This window comes from Pipistrellus hanaki, assembly GCF_964339955.1.
Source record: "Pipistrellus hanaki genome assembly, chromosome: 15".
Lineage (NCBI taxonomy): Eukaryota > Metazoa > Chordata > Mammalia > Chiroptera > Vespertilionidae > Pipistrellus > Pipistrellus hanaki.
Window position 1 is genome coordinate 14,535,158 of NC_140517.1, and position 13,121 is coordinate 14,548,278.

The 13,121-nt window shown below is 50.3% G+C and overlaps 1 protein-coding gene across 7 annotated transcripts; it reads right to left on the minus strand.

The window, feature by feature from the left end:
• Positions 1–684: 684 nt before the first annotated feature.
• Positions 685–11,696, minus strand: ATXN1L (ataxin 1 like). Of its 7 annotated transcripts, none has more exons than XM_084906721.1 (5): positions 11,581–11,696; positions 9,624–9,691; positions 9,405–9,516; positions 1,746–8,379; positions 685–1,689 (listed from the first exon to the last, which is right to left on the minus strand). In XM_084906721.1, the coding sequence occupies exon 4, from the start codon at positions 8,261–8,263 to the stop codon at positions 6,197–6,199; it is 2,067 nt and encodes a 688-aa protein (XP_084762847.1). In that variant the 5' UTR covers positions 8,264–8,379; positions 9,405–9,516; positions 9,624–9,691; positions 11,581–11,696; the 3' UTR covers positions 685–1,689; positions 1,746–6,196. The 7 variants fall into 7 exon arrangements, with proteins under 7 accessions (XP_084762847.1, XP_084762848.1, XP_084762845.1 ...); XM_084906722.1 differs by having other exon boundaries at positions 9,615–9,691; XM_084906719.1 differs by lacking the exon at positions 9,405–9,516.
• Between the last annotated feature and the right edge of the window lie 1,425 nt (positions 11,697–13,121).

Below are 13,121 nucleotides of genomic sequence, written 5' to 3' on the forward strand. Positions count from 1 at the left end.
GGCCTACTTAGGATCCTTCAAAATGGTTGTGCATTCACTATGTGTCAAAGATTATTCTGAGCATTTTACAAGGATTATCTCATTTAATTTTCAGAACTATAATAGACTCAAGAGTTAGATGCCTGGACTTAAAATTCTGAACTGCTATTTAATAGCTGTGTAACTTCAGGTAAGTTATTTGACCTCTGTCTTGGTTTCCCCATCCATGAACTGGAAATAGTACTAGCAATAAGTGATTGTTAATATATAATGCACTTAAGATAGTTTGTGGCACATAGTAAATGTCTGAGTCACTCACTATCTTGTATAAATGTCTGAGTCACTCACTATCTTGTATACGAGTGTTTCACTTCTACCAGCAACAAGCTTTCTAAGAAGCAGGAACTATCATTGCAACTGACTTACTGCAGCAATTTCTGGCAGTATTCCTGAGACTTCTACAGGTCCTTTTGACTGACTGTGGTAGTATCTAAGTCTATAAGTAGACTTCTGGGTCTGACATACACAGCAACAAAATGTGCAGGCCACGCTTCAGGACTAGGTCACATAATCTGCCCAGAATCCACCACATGAAAATGGGCACCATCTGCTTTCTAGTACAAGCTCTCCCACGAAGGGTTTCTATCTCCCACCCAATGGCCATTATCTAATGCTAGGATAGGAAAAAGGAGCAAACACCAAAAGGAAAAGCTAGTAGTTTATATAGATAGATATATAGATATATAGATATTGATATATATTGTGTTTACATAGTCCACAAGTTAAATGCAGGTATCCATAAGAAGAGCATTAACAATAAAAATACAATCTGTGTGTAGCCAAGTACAGAGACTTAAAATGGTAAAACAGCAAAAAGGATCTCACAAAAGTACAAATATACAGTACAAATTGATTTATTTAAAACAGTTACAAAAAAGCACAACAAAATAGAGATTATCCTTAGAATTATTAATGCTTTGTTAAAGATCAGGTAGGATTAGAGGGTAAGAAATGGTATGGGTGGGGGGAGCACCTGACTAGTTCTAAGGCTTTAGATACAATGCGGTTGATTACATATTAATTCAGCCATTACATACTGGGAATGGTAGTTGGGGGTAATTTATCTACAGGGAAATCCTACACCAGTCAGATCCATCCAGACCTCCCCCGTGCCCACCTTCTCTATTCCTTGGGACTCTAAAGCCAATTGAATGACATTCCCATCCTTTCTCCACCCCATTCCATATCCATATATTCTTCCCTCCCCTAAGGTGCTGTGCAAGCTGAGAGCAGTTTGCCCTCTGCAGCTGGAACATATACTTTTGGCTACAGGGATCCTGTATCGGACTAGGGAGGTTGTAGGGGACAGCCTTATTTTTAATACTTCAAGTTTGCCATGAGAACAGTCGATTTCTCCCCCAACACAATATTCTCTCAAATGTATTAAACAAATGAGGGATGAACTCTGCCTTCGGTAATACCAGCAATGCACTAACCACTCACAGCTCACAACCACGTGCAAACTCCCTATCCAGGGAGTGGGTATGAAATCACTGTGTCATCAGCTCACACTCGTGCTCGCTCTCTCTCTCTCTGATGAACCTCAGTCCCCATGACAGAAATAAATGCTTGCAAATTTGACAATAGGTAAAGGCACATGGGCTGCTGCCACACACACATACTGCAGGCAGGAACCCAATTTGAGGCCACCTTCACTGCTGAGCATTTGCAGTTAGAATGGCTTTGGGAACCCAATTTGAGGCCACCTTCACTGCTGAGCATTTGCAGTTAGAATGGCTTTGGGACCACACAGACTTTTGAGTTTGCAATCTAAAGAGGGAGAATCTAGGTTTAACAGGACTATTAAAGAAACTTTAGTGTGAAAAGTGCATTTATTACTACTGTTCCTGCTGGGGAGGTTCAGCAGGGCAAACCACACCACCTCTCTCCCTTCTGCCCCAGGCACTGTGCATAGTCTGCAGGTGAGGAGAGAGTGCAGTCAACGCTAGCATCGCCAGGGCCAGTGTTATCTCGGGCCCAGACCAGGCTTCCGGTCCAAACAATGATCCTAGAGTTGAAAGAGCAACTGACAGCTGCAAAGACCCAGGTGCTTATTTTATTATTGCATAATGTGGAAGGCCTTCCCTACTCCATGGAAGCTTGGAGGGTGAAGGCTTCCCAGCAAAGGGCTAATAGGTTCCTGGTCAACATCCAACTTAGCAGTTCAGCTCTTCAACTGTAGTGTACGCTTTTTCCCATCTGGAAAGTACTGTAGCTTCCGTGTGGTTTAGTAAACTTAGCCCTAGGAGGCCAAGAAGCCTCCCTAAAACTTGGCCTCTGCCCTATTTTATTTTGCTTTTAAGACTGTGACCTAATCCCCCATGGCCAATTAATCAGGTTATCTTTACTCCAACGGACCCAGGCCCTTTCCTAGTGAATCCATGTCCATCCTCATCTCCAGTGTGATCACTCAACTCTTGCCTGCCTGCTGCAAGTTTCAATCATACCACCAACCTGTGCATCTCCTACGAATAAAAATCAAACCAAAACCCACTGAGCGGGGCTATTTCAAACTGGAAACCCTTTCCCAACCCCAGACCAGATGAACTGGAGCCGGATGAACCTCCTGGGATGCTGGCACGGGTCCTAACCTGGTTCCCCATCATTCATTTAAAAAAATAGGCTACAAGATACCACAAAGGAGAGAAATTAACACACAGAAAACACCTCCTAGCAGGACCGGCTTGTTTCTTCCTCAGGACACTCAGATGTTTGGAGCCAAAGGGCTCCTGATAAGCACTAAAGCCACCTCCCTTTGGATTCACCAGCCCGCCAGCAGCAAGCCATACTCTTCCTAGTCACCGAGACTCTGCTGTGAAGTAACACTTGCACAGGTGAGAATGGAAAGGATGCCTGGGTTTCACGTATATGGCCAGAGACATGGAAAGCCGGAGAGCTATAAGGGCAGCAGGCAGGACAATGAGCAGACAGCAGCAATGGCAAAGCAGCACAGACAAAGCCCTTGGCATAATGATTAACTGGGACCAAGAGTATAGAAGGGTCAGTCCAGATCCGCTGGGGCCCCTCCGCATAGATACGAGTGCTCAGCTCTAAACTTTCAGGCTCTGCTTCCCCATATAACCCCCTCCCCACCACCAAGTACACTAATCTTGATAGGAATGATGATCCAATACCCATCCTTTACCTGGTTCCCCTACTACTTTCAAAGTGGCATTTCTACTTTGTGCCAAAGTTAGCAGTGCTCCTTTCTATCCCTAAGCTCTGGGAATGTCCTACCCCTGACAAGGGACTGGCTCTGGCCTTCTTCAATTGTCTATTCCCCCAAAAGCTGACAGCTTCCCACTAAAATGCTCATTCTCTCAAAATCACTTAGATCTCTTGCAAACTTATGAAATTCCTATAAGAAAGGACATGCTATAAGCTACTCTTACTCCTCGTGCCTGGAAGACTGAACCAGAGAGAAACGGTAAAGGGAATGCCACAGCTCTGACCCAGATTACAGCACAGAGCTTTTTTTTCTGGGAGACCGTATTTTACAAGACACCTCTGCAGCTGACAAAATCAAGTACTGATGTATACTACATGTTCACGGCACAGTATCAGGGGAGCTGCTGGTATTGCCTTCCCAGCAAGAGACAGAAGAGGAACAGCAGCAGAAAGGGCAGCGCCCAACTTGTCAAGGTGCACAAGCTTTTCTTTCCAGGATTAAGGGGAAGTTACCAGGCTGAGTACAGTAGAGGGTTATTTGATTTAAACTACTTGGCAGGTATCTGGTTAGAGATTTGCTCCCATAAGAAGGAAGCTGTCCCCGATGGACATTTCTTGAGTATCTACCGTGTGCACGTCACTCTATTCAGTTGATGAGCCTTCCTATAAGAAGGGTGTTTCTGCGAAACCCATGCAAACAATGATCCCTAGGGATGAGTTGCTCATGGAACAGCCAGAGAGAAGACCTTCTCCAGCGGCCATCATCTGAGAAGATTCCTCAAGACTCAGCCCCAGAGGCCCCCCCGGTAGGAAATAAACCAAAGAAAGCAGCATTCAGAGAGAACGGGGGAACAGAGAAGGGAAAGGGCATGATCCCAAATGAGTACAAGGTTGAGTGTTCACCAGACAAGGTTGGTGTTTGGTTCCGAGGTGAACCAGAGACTTAAGTACTTGCGGTCAGGTCAGCAGCTTCCTTTGGATGAGCCTCCAGAAGGTGGCTGACCAGGTAACTGCTCTCAAGGAACTAAACAGTGGAGTGTAGGGCTTGTGAAAAACAAGCCAGTTTCAGCCACTTTGTTCCCCCAGGAGAACAACCTTTAGCACCTGAACACTAAGAATGACTCCATTCTCAGAACTCCGCCTCCCCCCAGGAGGTAGGTAAGATTATTTATCCCCATTTGGCAGCTGGGGAGGAAGTGAAAGAGTGAGAGGTCACAAGGCTTGCCTAAAGTCTTTGACAGAGCAGAGATCAGACCTCAGAGGTTGGAGACTCCTGATGACAGGCCAGGCCTTGACCCCCCCGAAGACATTTCTAAAGGAAATGCCAGGATCATACCCTGGGAGAAGCCTCACCAGAGAGCTGGGTGGACAATACCCTGAGTTGCTTCAAGAGTCTAAAGACCCCTGAAATACAAACAAAAAACCCACCCACTCACCTGAAAGCTGGTGGGGGAGCCTAATTCTCAATACCCAGTAGAATCCCACAGCCTGAGCTGCTGCTAAAAGTTGTAAAAAAAAAAATAAAAAAAAAAAATGTGGGTTTAAGACAGAGGGGCAAATGCAACTGAGATCGAAAATACTCTTTGCAGAGGAATACCCGAGCACAAAATGAAATCTAGGTGACTTCAGGTATTGAAACGTCATCAAGACTATCCCAGAACCTTAGAGCTGGCTGTAAGAGGGGACAGCTAGGAGAGGAAGTGGAATTAAAACGGGAGGAGCTGTGTAAAAACTGCCCTACCAGCTGTATGTGCCCTGACCCAGGGCACAGTTATCATCTTGTTTCTCCACCAAGCTGTTCTGCTGCAGAAGGGACATGATTCTTTCTGAGTTTTCAAAATCGGCTAATATAATTGAAGGGGAAACCAGGGAGACCCCTACACACCAAAAACTAGAGGTCTTGGTCCAAGCGGACAAAACTGGTTTTGCAGAAGGGGAAAGGCAGTGCAGCTACAGATTAGGGCCAGGTCAAGAAACCATGCAGAGGGGTTAGGGCAGCAGAAGGGTGGGAGCCACGCAGGCACTTAGGCACAACACAGACAGGGGAGGGGTGCAGGGCCTGGGGAAAAAGGTCCACTGGTTCTTCCAGAAGTTACCATTACCAACTAGATTCGGTACAATTATGTAGCAGGTCTGGCATGCTGGGTAGGAGGAGCTTTGTTAAGTCGGCTACCTTTCCAAAAAACCTGCCTAGAGCCCATTCAGCCTGGCCATATGTTCTTTCTCCCCAAGTCCCCTGACTGGGTCCCCGCCAAAGCATTACTTCACTCTGAACCTGGGAGGGGCTTCTCTCTCTCCTGGCGCCACAAGTTCGTGGAAGGAATGGTGAAGAGGAATGGGAAAGGGCTGACGCAGGATCAACCGGAGCCCCGCGGATGAGAACTCCTCCCCCACAAACCAGCCACAGACATCTGTGTAACAAAATTACCCTTTAAAGTGCACAGCTCTCAAAAGAAGAGTTCTGGGTGGGAACCCCCTTATTCCAACCATGGGGCCTCCTGCCCTCCCACCACAAAAAAAAAAAAAAAAGGAAAAAACAAAAACAAAAAAAACTTCAGACAGTTGAACTGCTACTATAAGCTGTGGATCATCTTTTTTTTTTTTTTGGCTCTTTCTTTGCTCCCTCCCTCTGCCACCTGCTCCCCAAACCTGATTTTCCCCTTTTAGGAGCTAGGGATGGGGAGGAAAGAACAGGGAGGCCCTGATATTTGGAATGTTTCTTATTCTGCATGCACCCCCTTACATCCCTGGCCCAGGCCTGCTGCTCCCCATCACAGCATCCTCGGGGGCTGTCCTGAAGGATGCCACGGGGTAATGAGCAACAGACCCTGCCTTGGGAGGCTGCCTTCATGCCTCCTCTCCCCTCACCTCCCGCCCCCAATCTCACTGCCAAGAGAGCCATTCCCTGCTCAACATGTGCAAATCCTCTGCCTGCTCGCGGTGAGGCCCAGTTCTGGGGTGGAGCCCCAGTCTGGTCAGGGGGAGAGGTTCATTTTCCTGCATTGGAACGCCCTTCGATGGACAGCTTCACCTCCTGCGGAATGAAAGAGGGCCGGAGCAGCGCAGCCCGGGCCTCCTCCCCTTGCATGCTGTATCTTTGGAAGCTTGGCGCTGGCCAGCAGGCCTGAGCACCAGGCTCTGGCTGCGAGGGCTCTACCACTCGGGAGCCCTCGCCCGATGGCTGGCTCTTCCCCTCACTGTCACATTGCTCTCTGGGTCCCAAGACTGTCCTCTCAGGCCTTTCTCGGGGGGTACCCAGCTGGCCTGGGGGAGCACAGCCGGCCTGAGAAACTGAATTACTGTTCAAGCTCTGTAAACTGATCGAGATGCAGACATCTCCCACCTGGAGCCGATGGCAGGGCAGAGAGAAGAGCTGTGCAGTCCGCCCAGGGCTGCAAGAGGACCAACCCTGACCGTAGACAAAGAAAGGGTGCTCGGGGGGCACTTCGATGCTCACTTTGCTCTGCTGCTCGCCGACCACGAAATGCAGCATGACAAACCCGGGCCACTGGCTCTCCTGAATGTCCACGACCGTGCTCGAGTCGATCTTCAGCCCCCCGCTCACTTCGGCACTGCGCACAAAATCCTGGGTCTGGAGGTCCTCCACCCGCTTCAGCTCCCCGGTAGCCAGCTGGATGATGGCGCCTTTCATGAAGTGGGAGGGCAAATGGGAGGAGGTAATGGGGGGTGGCGTTGGCTCCTTGTCTGGGAAGATGGCTCTGGCCTGCGTGTCCAAACTCGATGCCACCAGGATCTCCGAGCCCATGGGCAGCAGGCCTGCGTCGGTTCCAGTGGGCACCAGGTTGCCATTGGCTACAACCATCGCTTTGGGTAAAGGTCTATGTTTCACCGGTTCCTGGTTGGACTGAGGGCAGAACCCCCGGGCCTGGTTTTTCTCGGCCATCTCTGCTGGGTTCCTGGCTGCCCTGCGCCCCTCGCTCTGGTGGTCAGGGGTGTGATGGGACAGGTTGAGGGGGCTAGGCTCATCCTTCCTCTGAGCTGCCACCACACGATAGTCCTGAGAAGCTAGAGCGCCAACCACCCGCTGGACCTCGAGGTCGGTGTCTGGGGTCCCTCGGTGAGCTGGCACCGCCACCTCTACCCGTGCAGTCTGAGAACCTGAAAACAACTGTCCATCCACCACGCATTCTACCACCGGCACCGGGCCCTGGCCGTCGCCCTTGTTGTTGGGGGAGTCGAGGGCTTCGCTTTCCCGTCTGACTAAGCTTCTCTCTCGCTGTCTCTGTCCATTGGCAGGGGCTGCTTCCAGAGCAGACTGACCCTCCTGAGCGGTAAGAGCTGGGCTGGCACCAGTTGGAAGGGTTTCATGCAAGGTGTACCCAGCAGGTAGCCTGGACATCTGATAATAAATGGGCATCCGGCCTGGAGCGAGGTCCAGTGGCTGAGTGCTGGAGTGATGTGGCAGCTGCCCAGGTGGGGAGGTGGCCGAGGGGGTTTTGTTGAATGAATGAGCCGGGGATGAAGCCTGGGGGGGAGGAGTGGTTCCTTCTGCCAGGAGCGAGGCATATGGCACAAAGTGTGGAAGGTGGGAGGTGGCAAGGTTGGCAGACGGGGAGAGAAGGGGACTCGGTAGAAAGTTAGGTGGCACAGCATAGGGAAGGCTATAAGGAGACCCAATGAACTGCAGGGAGGTGGATGGGAGCTGAGCATAGTGGATTGGGGGATAGTGGATTCCTGGATGTTGAATCAGTGAAGACGCTACATTAAATGTGGGGGGCAAAGGGCTCATGTTCACCACAGATGGGAGGCCAGTTGGGGAGAAGGTGGCAGGTGGCACAGCCACCTTATACAGCATGCCATACTGGTCCACCGTCAGACCAGTGATGGCCTCAGCTCCATCACCCCCCAGGCTGACTCTGGCTCCTGCCTGGCTCTGCCCTGCCACCACAACCCCTCGGGACCACTCAGAGGCATCACTGGAGGGTGTGTGGTTAGTTGAGCAGCTGGTAGTTCTCCCCATATCCTCGCTGGTCACAGGGAGGTCTCGTTTCTTTGGTGGAAGGCATTCCTGACTCCTTTCATGAACAGGTTTCATATTGCTTTGTGATGTTCCTGGAGCCTGGAAGGGGTCGGCTTGTTCCTTGGGGCATCAGAAGGGGCTTCTCTGTGGCTCCCCTGAACCCTCTCTGCTGCTGGCTGGGGCGCCCACATCTGCTAGGGAACAAATCAGAGGCAAAGAAAAGTAACCTAGGGGTGAACCAAACCAAAGGAAACAGCAGCAACGGTGCCCACGCAGGAAGATGTAACAAAGAGGACTATTGGGGAAAGGGGGGCATGAGAGAGGGTCAGACGAGGCTGTCACCTCCTTACTCATTCAGCCTAGGACATGAAAGAGACAGTCATAAAACCACAGAGCTACAAGGTCAGGCATTCAACAAACCCGGAGACCAACAGCTTCATGATTAGCTGTGCCCCGAGAGGGACCTTGACTACTCTCAGCATTCTTCCCTAAGAGGCAATTGAACACATGGTCTTTGCTGCTGGCTCTTTCCTCCTAAGTTTCTTCTTTTGCCACCAAACACGACTGTGCTATCTTCTTCCCCGAATATATGACCTCATCCTCACTTCCTTTTGCCAGCCTAATTTGGATTATGATCTCACCTATCCCCAGTCCACCACCCCAGGCCTGATTAAACTCTCATTTTCTTTTGCCTCATATCACCACCGTCTCAAGAACCCAGATGTAAATAAGCCCTCAGGTCTGCTTAAGTCTTATTTTTTTAAACCTTGCTCCCTCCCTAAACCTGGTATGAACATTAGTATCGTTTGTCCCAGGAAATCCCACATTCAAACCTGGGCTCTGTGGGGAGAGTGACTGGAACAGTGTTCTACAGTTTATTTGTTTTTCCTCCTCCCCTCAGAGCAACAAAACTCTTCTGACCTCACATAGACTTCACGCTCCCTAGTCTGGCAATTCAGGTAAATGCACAAATAAAAGAGGAAGACTCAACTTCTTTTCTTCTCATTGACCACCTGCAATTTGCCTTCTTCATTCATTCCCTTTCCTTTTTTCTTTTGTGTTTTCTTTGGTCAATGGCTCCTTTTCCTCTGCAGGTCTGCTCTAGGCATCGCTTCCTAAAATTCTGATTCCATTTCTCCAAATATGCCTGCTTGTTACTATCTTAGGTCTGTATGATTGGTACGCAAGTGCTTTCTCCCCTTTCTCCTGTTGTCACCTTTCATACATGCTTTTGTCCATTGTCATAAAGTATCTTTTTTGGTCTGAACACTTCAATGCATATGAACTTTGTCACCTATTTCTTCGAATCAGGCTCCAGTGGTTTGGATCTGAAAAGAGATTTCTACATTACAGTCTGTTCTGTTTTTCCACTGTTGAATCCCAGATATATGTATATGTATTTTTTGCAACAAGATATCCAAAGCACCTTTAATACCTGAGCTTCCAATGGTGCTTCTGAGCAGCCGTAGTAAGAAGCAGTGTTCACCCCGCTGGAGTGGGAACCTAGAAGACAGATATAGGGATAAAGTAAGCAGGAGCCTCACCTCTGACCCCTCCCAGGATCATCAAGAAAAGTAATTCCAAAGTCACAAAGACATTAAACTCCATGAGTCCTTGCCTACTACTCTTCTTTAGAGGTAACAGCACATTGATCTGTAGGAAGACAACGCTGGAAAAAATTTTCCATGTCAAATCTCATTGTTTGCCTTAACATTAGATCCTTCATTCTCTACCTGTACCTATTTCCCCAAAGATTAAATTTACTTCCGACCCCAATTTAGGTAAACGCACAAATAAAAGTGGACGACTCAACATGGTTCCCAAGTGAACAATGGGAAGCAGGAAAAATCAACTTCACAGAGTTCACTTTTATTCAGAGCTGATGACAACATGGTTGTGGAGGTTATTTAAATGAGAAAAGCGGCACTAGAGAGAAAAGAACAATTATTTATGTTTCTGGGGCAGAAAAAGAGGTCAGGGGGGAGTTACTCAAGGGGAAGCCTTATTAACAGATTTTCAGGATAAAAATAAAGGTCTCCTGTGTGTGTGTGTAAAATTTTCTTGAGTGACAACTTGGTACAAGTGCTGACTCAGGGAGAACAAAAATGAAAAACACTGCCTTGTTCCTCAAGCAGCTAACCGTGGGAAAACAAACTCGTGCCAAACTGTCAATATCTGAATCTAAGCATGCCAGAAACATCAGGTGCTGAAGGACAGAGCCTTTATCTCGGAATATGTACTCGGAAAGCAGTACTGACCAGGACTCAGAAACTACCCGTTATCCTGCCCAAGTCCTAAGGTACACTGCAAGCCTCAAACCAAACCGAAGGCAGCATTTCTCTGTTAAGATTGGCCCAGTAGGGGGTGGGGGGGGGATATAGACAGGAAGGTGATAAGAGGAAAAACCAAGGTGGAAAGACAAATTCTTAGCTCCATCAACACAAGTTACACAATGGGCACAAGTCATGCGACCCTTTCTTTGCTGGGCAGTTCCAGTAAACTGAAAAGCAGTCAGCTTTCTCCCTCACGCCCAGCAAAAACGGGGGTCACCTCTTCAACCCTAAGCATGAGCCTTGCTCCCTGCAACGAACACAGGAAAGAACACCTGCCTCTGGGTCACTGACGGGTTAGCCAAACACAAGCTCGTAAAAGGACTGACAGAGGCAAAAGGTCTGCGGGAATGACAACAAAGAGCCGAGCCTGTGTACCGGGTTCCCACAACGCTGGGCACATTTCGGAATCCGAAACCTCGGCCTCTGGAGGGGCTCAAGGAGGATTTCCAAAGGGGAAGACGTAGCCTGTTACCCTGCTAACGGGGTAGGGGGGGGCGGCTCCAGAGAGGTGCCAACGCTGCCAGATGAACCAAAGAATCAAGAGGCTGAACCCTGCCGGGGACCCGAATTCGCTGAGGGCGAGAGGCGCGCCCGCCTGGAGGAGGGGAGCTTGGAAGATACATACTAGGGGGTATGGCTTCCTGGGACCCCTCAATCCTTGCTCCCAAAAGGGTAGGGGCCGAAATTGGGAATTCAACGTTTAGAGTGTGTGGTACAAGGGGTGCGGGTGGGGGGTCGTCCCTTACAGCAGAGGGGCAGGGGGGCGCCCGCAGGTGATGCTTCCTTGTTTTGGGGCCCCTTCCTGCCCCCAAGGACTCGGGACACCCCGGCCAGAGGGATCACAGCCGCGGGGTCGCCGTGACCCCGAGGCCGCCCCCCGGGCAGCGCCGGAGGGGAGCGCGCGGGGGTCCGAGCGCGGCCTCTCTCGCCGCCGCCGCCTCGGTCCGCGGTTCGACGGGGCGGCGGGCTCCGGGGGCCACTTCCTCCGGAGCCCCGGGCCCGGGCCCGCTCGGCCTCCGCGGGGCCGGCACCCAGGCCCCCGCTCCTGGCGACACTCACCGGCCCATCTCACGGCGCTCTCCGGGCTCCACCCGCTCGTGCCGGAGCCGCCGCCACCGCGGCCGCCGCCATCCCCGGCCCCGGAGCCGCCCCACACCCAGCGCCCCCCCCGCCGGGCGCCCGGAGATGACGTCAGGCGCGTCCCGCCCCGGGCGCGCGGAGATGGCGTCACAGCTGGGACGGCCAGGAGCCCCACCCCCACCCCCAGTCCCCGAGGGGAAGGGGCTGGCCATCTGCCTGTCACGTCCAGCGCCCGCTCCGACGGGAAAATGAAATCTTCCCCTTGGGGCGGGGTCACGTGGATAGGGCTGGGCCGGGCCCCCTCAGCTTGACCCCACAATGACCCTGCAATCTTGCTACTCCAGTAGAGTCTGGGGGTTCCTAAGCTGAGCCCTGGGGGGTGGCCATTGGCGATCCCGAGCATTCTGGGCCTGTTTGCTTTCTTTTTTCTTTTAAATATAAATATAAATATAAATATAAATATAAATATAAATATAAATATAAATATAAATATAAATATAAATATAAATATATAAAATATTTTATTGATTTTTTACAGAGAGGAATAGAGAGGGACAGAGAGTTAGAAACATCAACCAGCTGCCTCCTGCACACCCCCTACCGGGGATGTGCCCGCAACCAAGGTACATGCCCTTGACCAGAATCGAACCTGGGACCCTTGAGTCCGCAGGCTGACGCTCTATCCACTGAGCCAAACCGGTTTCGGCTAATATATATATATATTTTCATTGATTTCAGAGAGGAAAGGAGAGGGAGAGAGAGAGAAACAACAAGGATGAGAGAGAATCATTGATTGGCTGTCTCTTGCACGCCCTGCAGTAGGAATCCAGCCTGCAAGCCCAGCACGTGCCCTTGGCCTGAATTGAACCCGAGACCCTTCTCACCGAGCCAAACCAGCTGGGGCCTGGGCCTGTTTCTGAAGCTTCCTCTTGGGAACCTCAGGAACCGCCCTCCCCCTCCCCCCCAGGCCCCCAGGCCCAGGAGAATAAAGACATCCCCGTGGAGACCCAGGGCGGAGATGGGAGCTCTTTAAGAATTCAGAAGCGGCCTGGCCTTTTCTGAACTGAAGGGTACCGGGTTGTGGGCTCGATCCCCAGTAGGTTGCGTGCAGGAGGTGACAAAATCAACGATTCTCTCTCATCATTGCTATTTCTATCTCTCTCTCCCCATTCCTCTCTGAAATCAATAAAAATATATTAAGCTGGGACCGGTTTGGCTCAGTGGATAGAGCGTCGGCCTGGGGACTGAAAGGTCCCGGGTTCGATTCCGGTCAAGGGCATGTACCTTGGTTGTGGGCGCATCCCCAGTAGGGGGTGTGCAAGAAGCAGCTGATCGATGATTCTCTCTCATCGATGTTTCTAACTCTCTATCCCTCTCTCTTCCTCTCTGTGAAAAATCAATAAAATATATTAAAAAAAAATAAAAAATAAAAATAAAAATATATTAAGGGGAAAAAAAAGAATTCAGAAACCTCTCTGAGGGGATCTAAGCTAGGGGGGGAAGTGAAACAAGTAGTGGGA

Excerpts from the sequence above, each read along its gene's own strand:
- ATXN1L (XM_084906719.1), bottom strand. The coding sequence starts at position 8,263 with ATGAAACCTGTTCATGAAAGGAGTCAGGAATGCCTTCCACCAAAGAAA.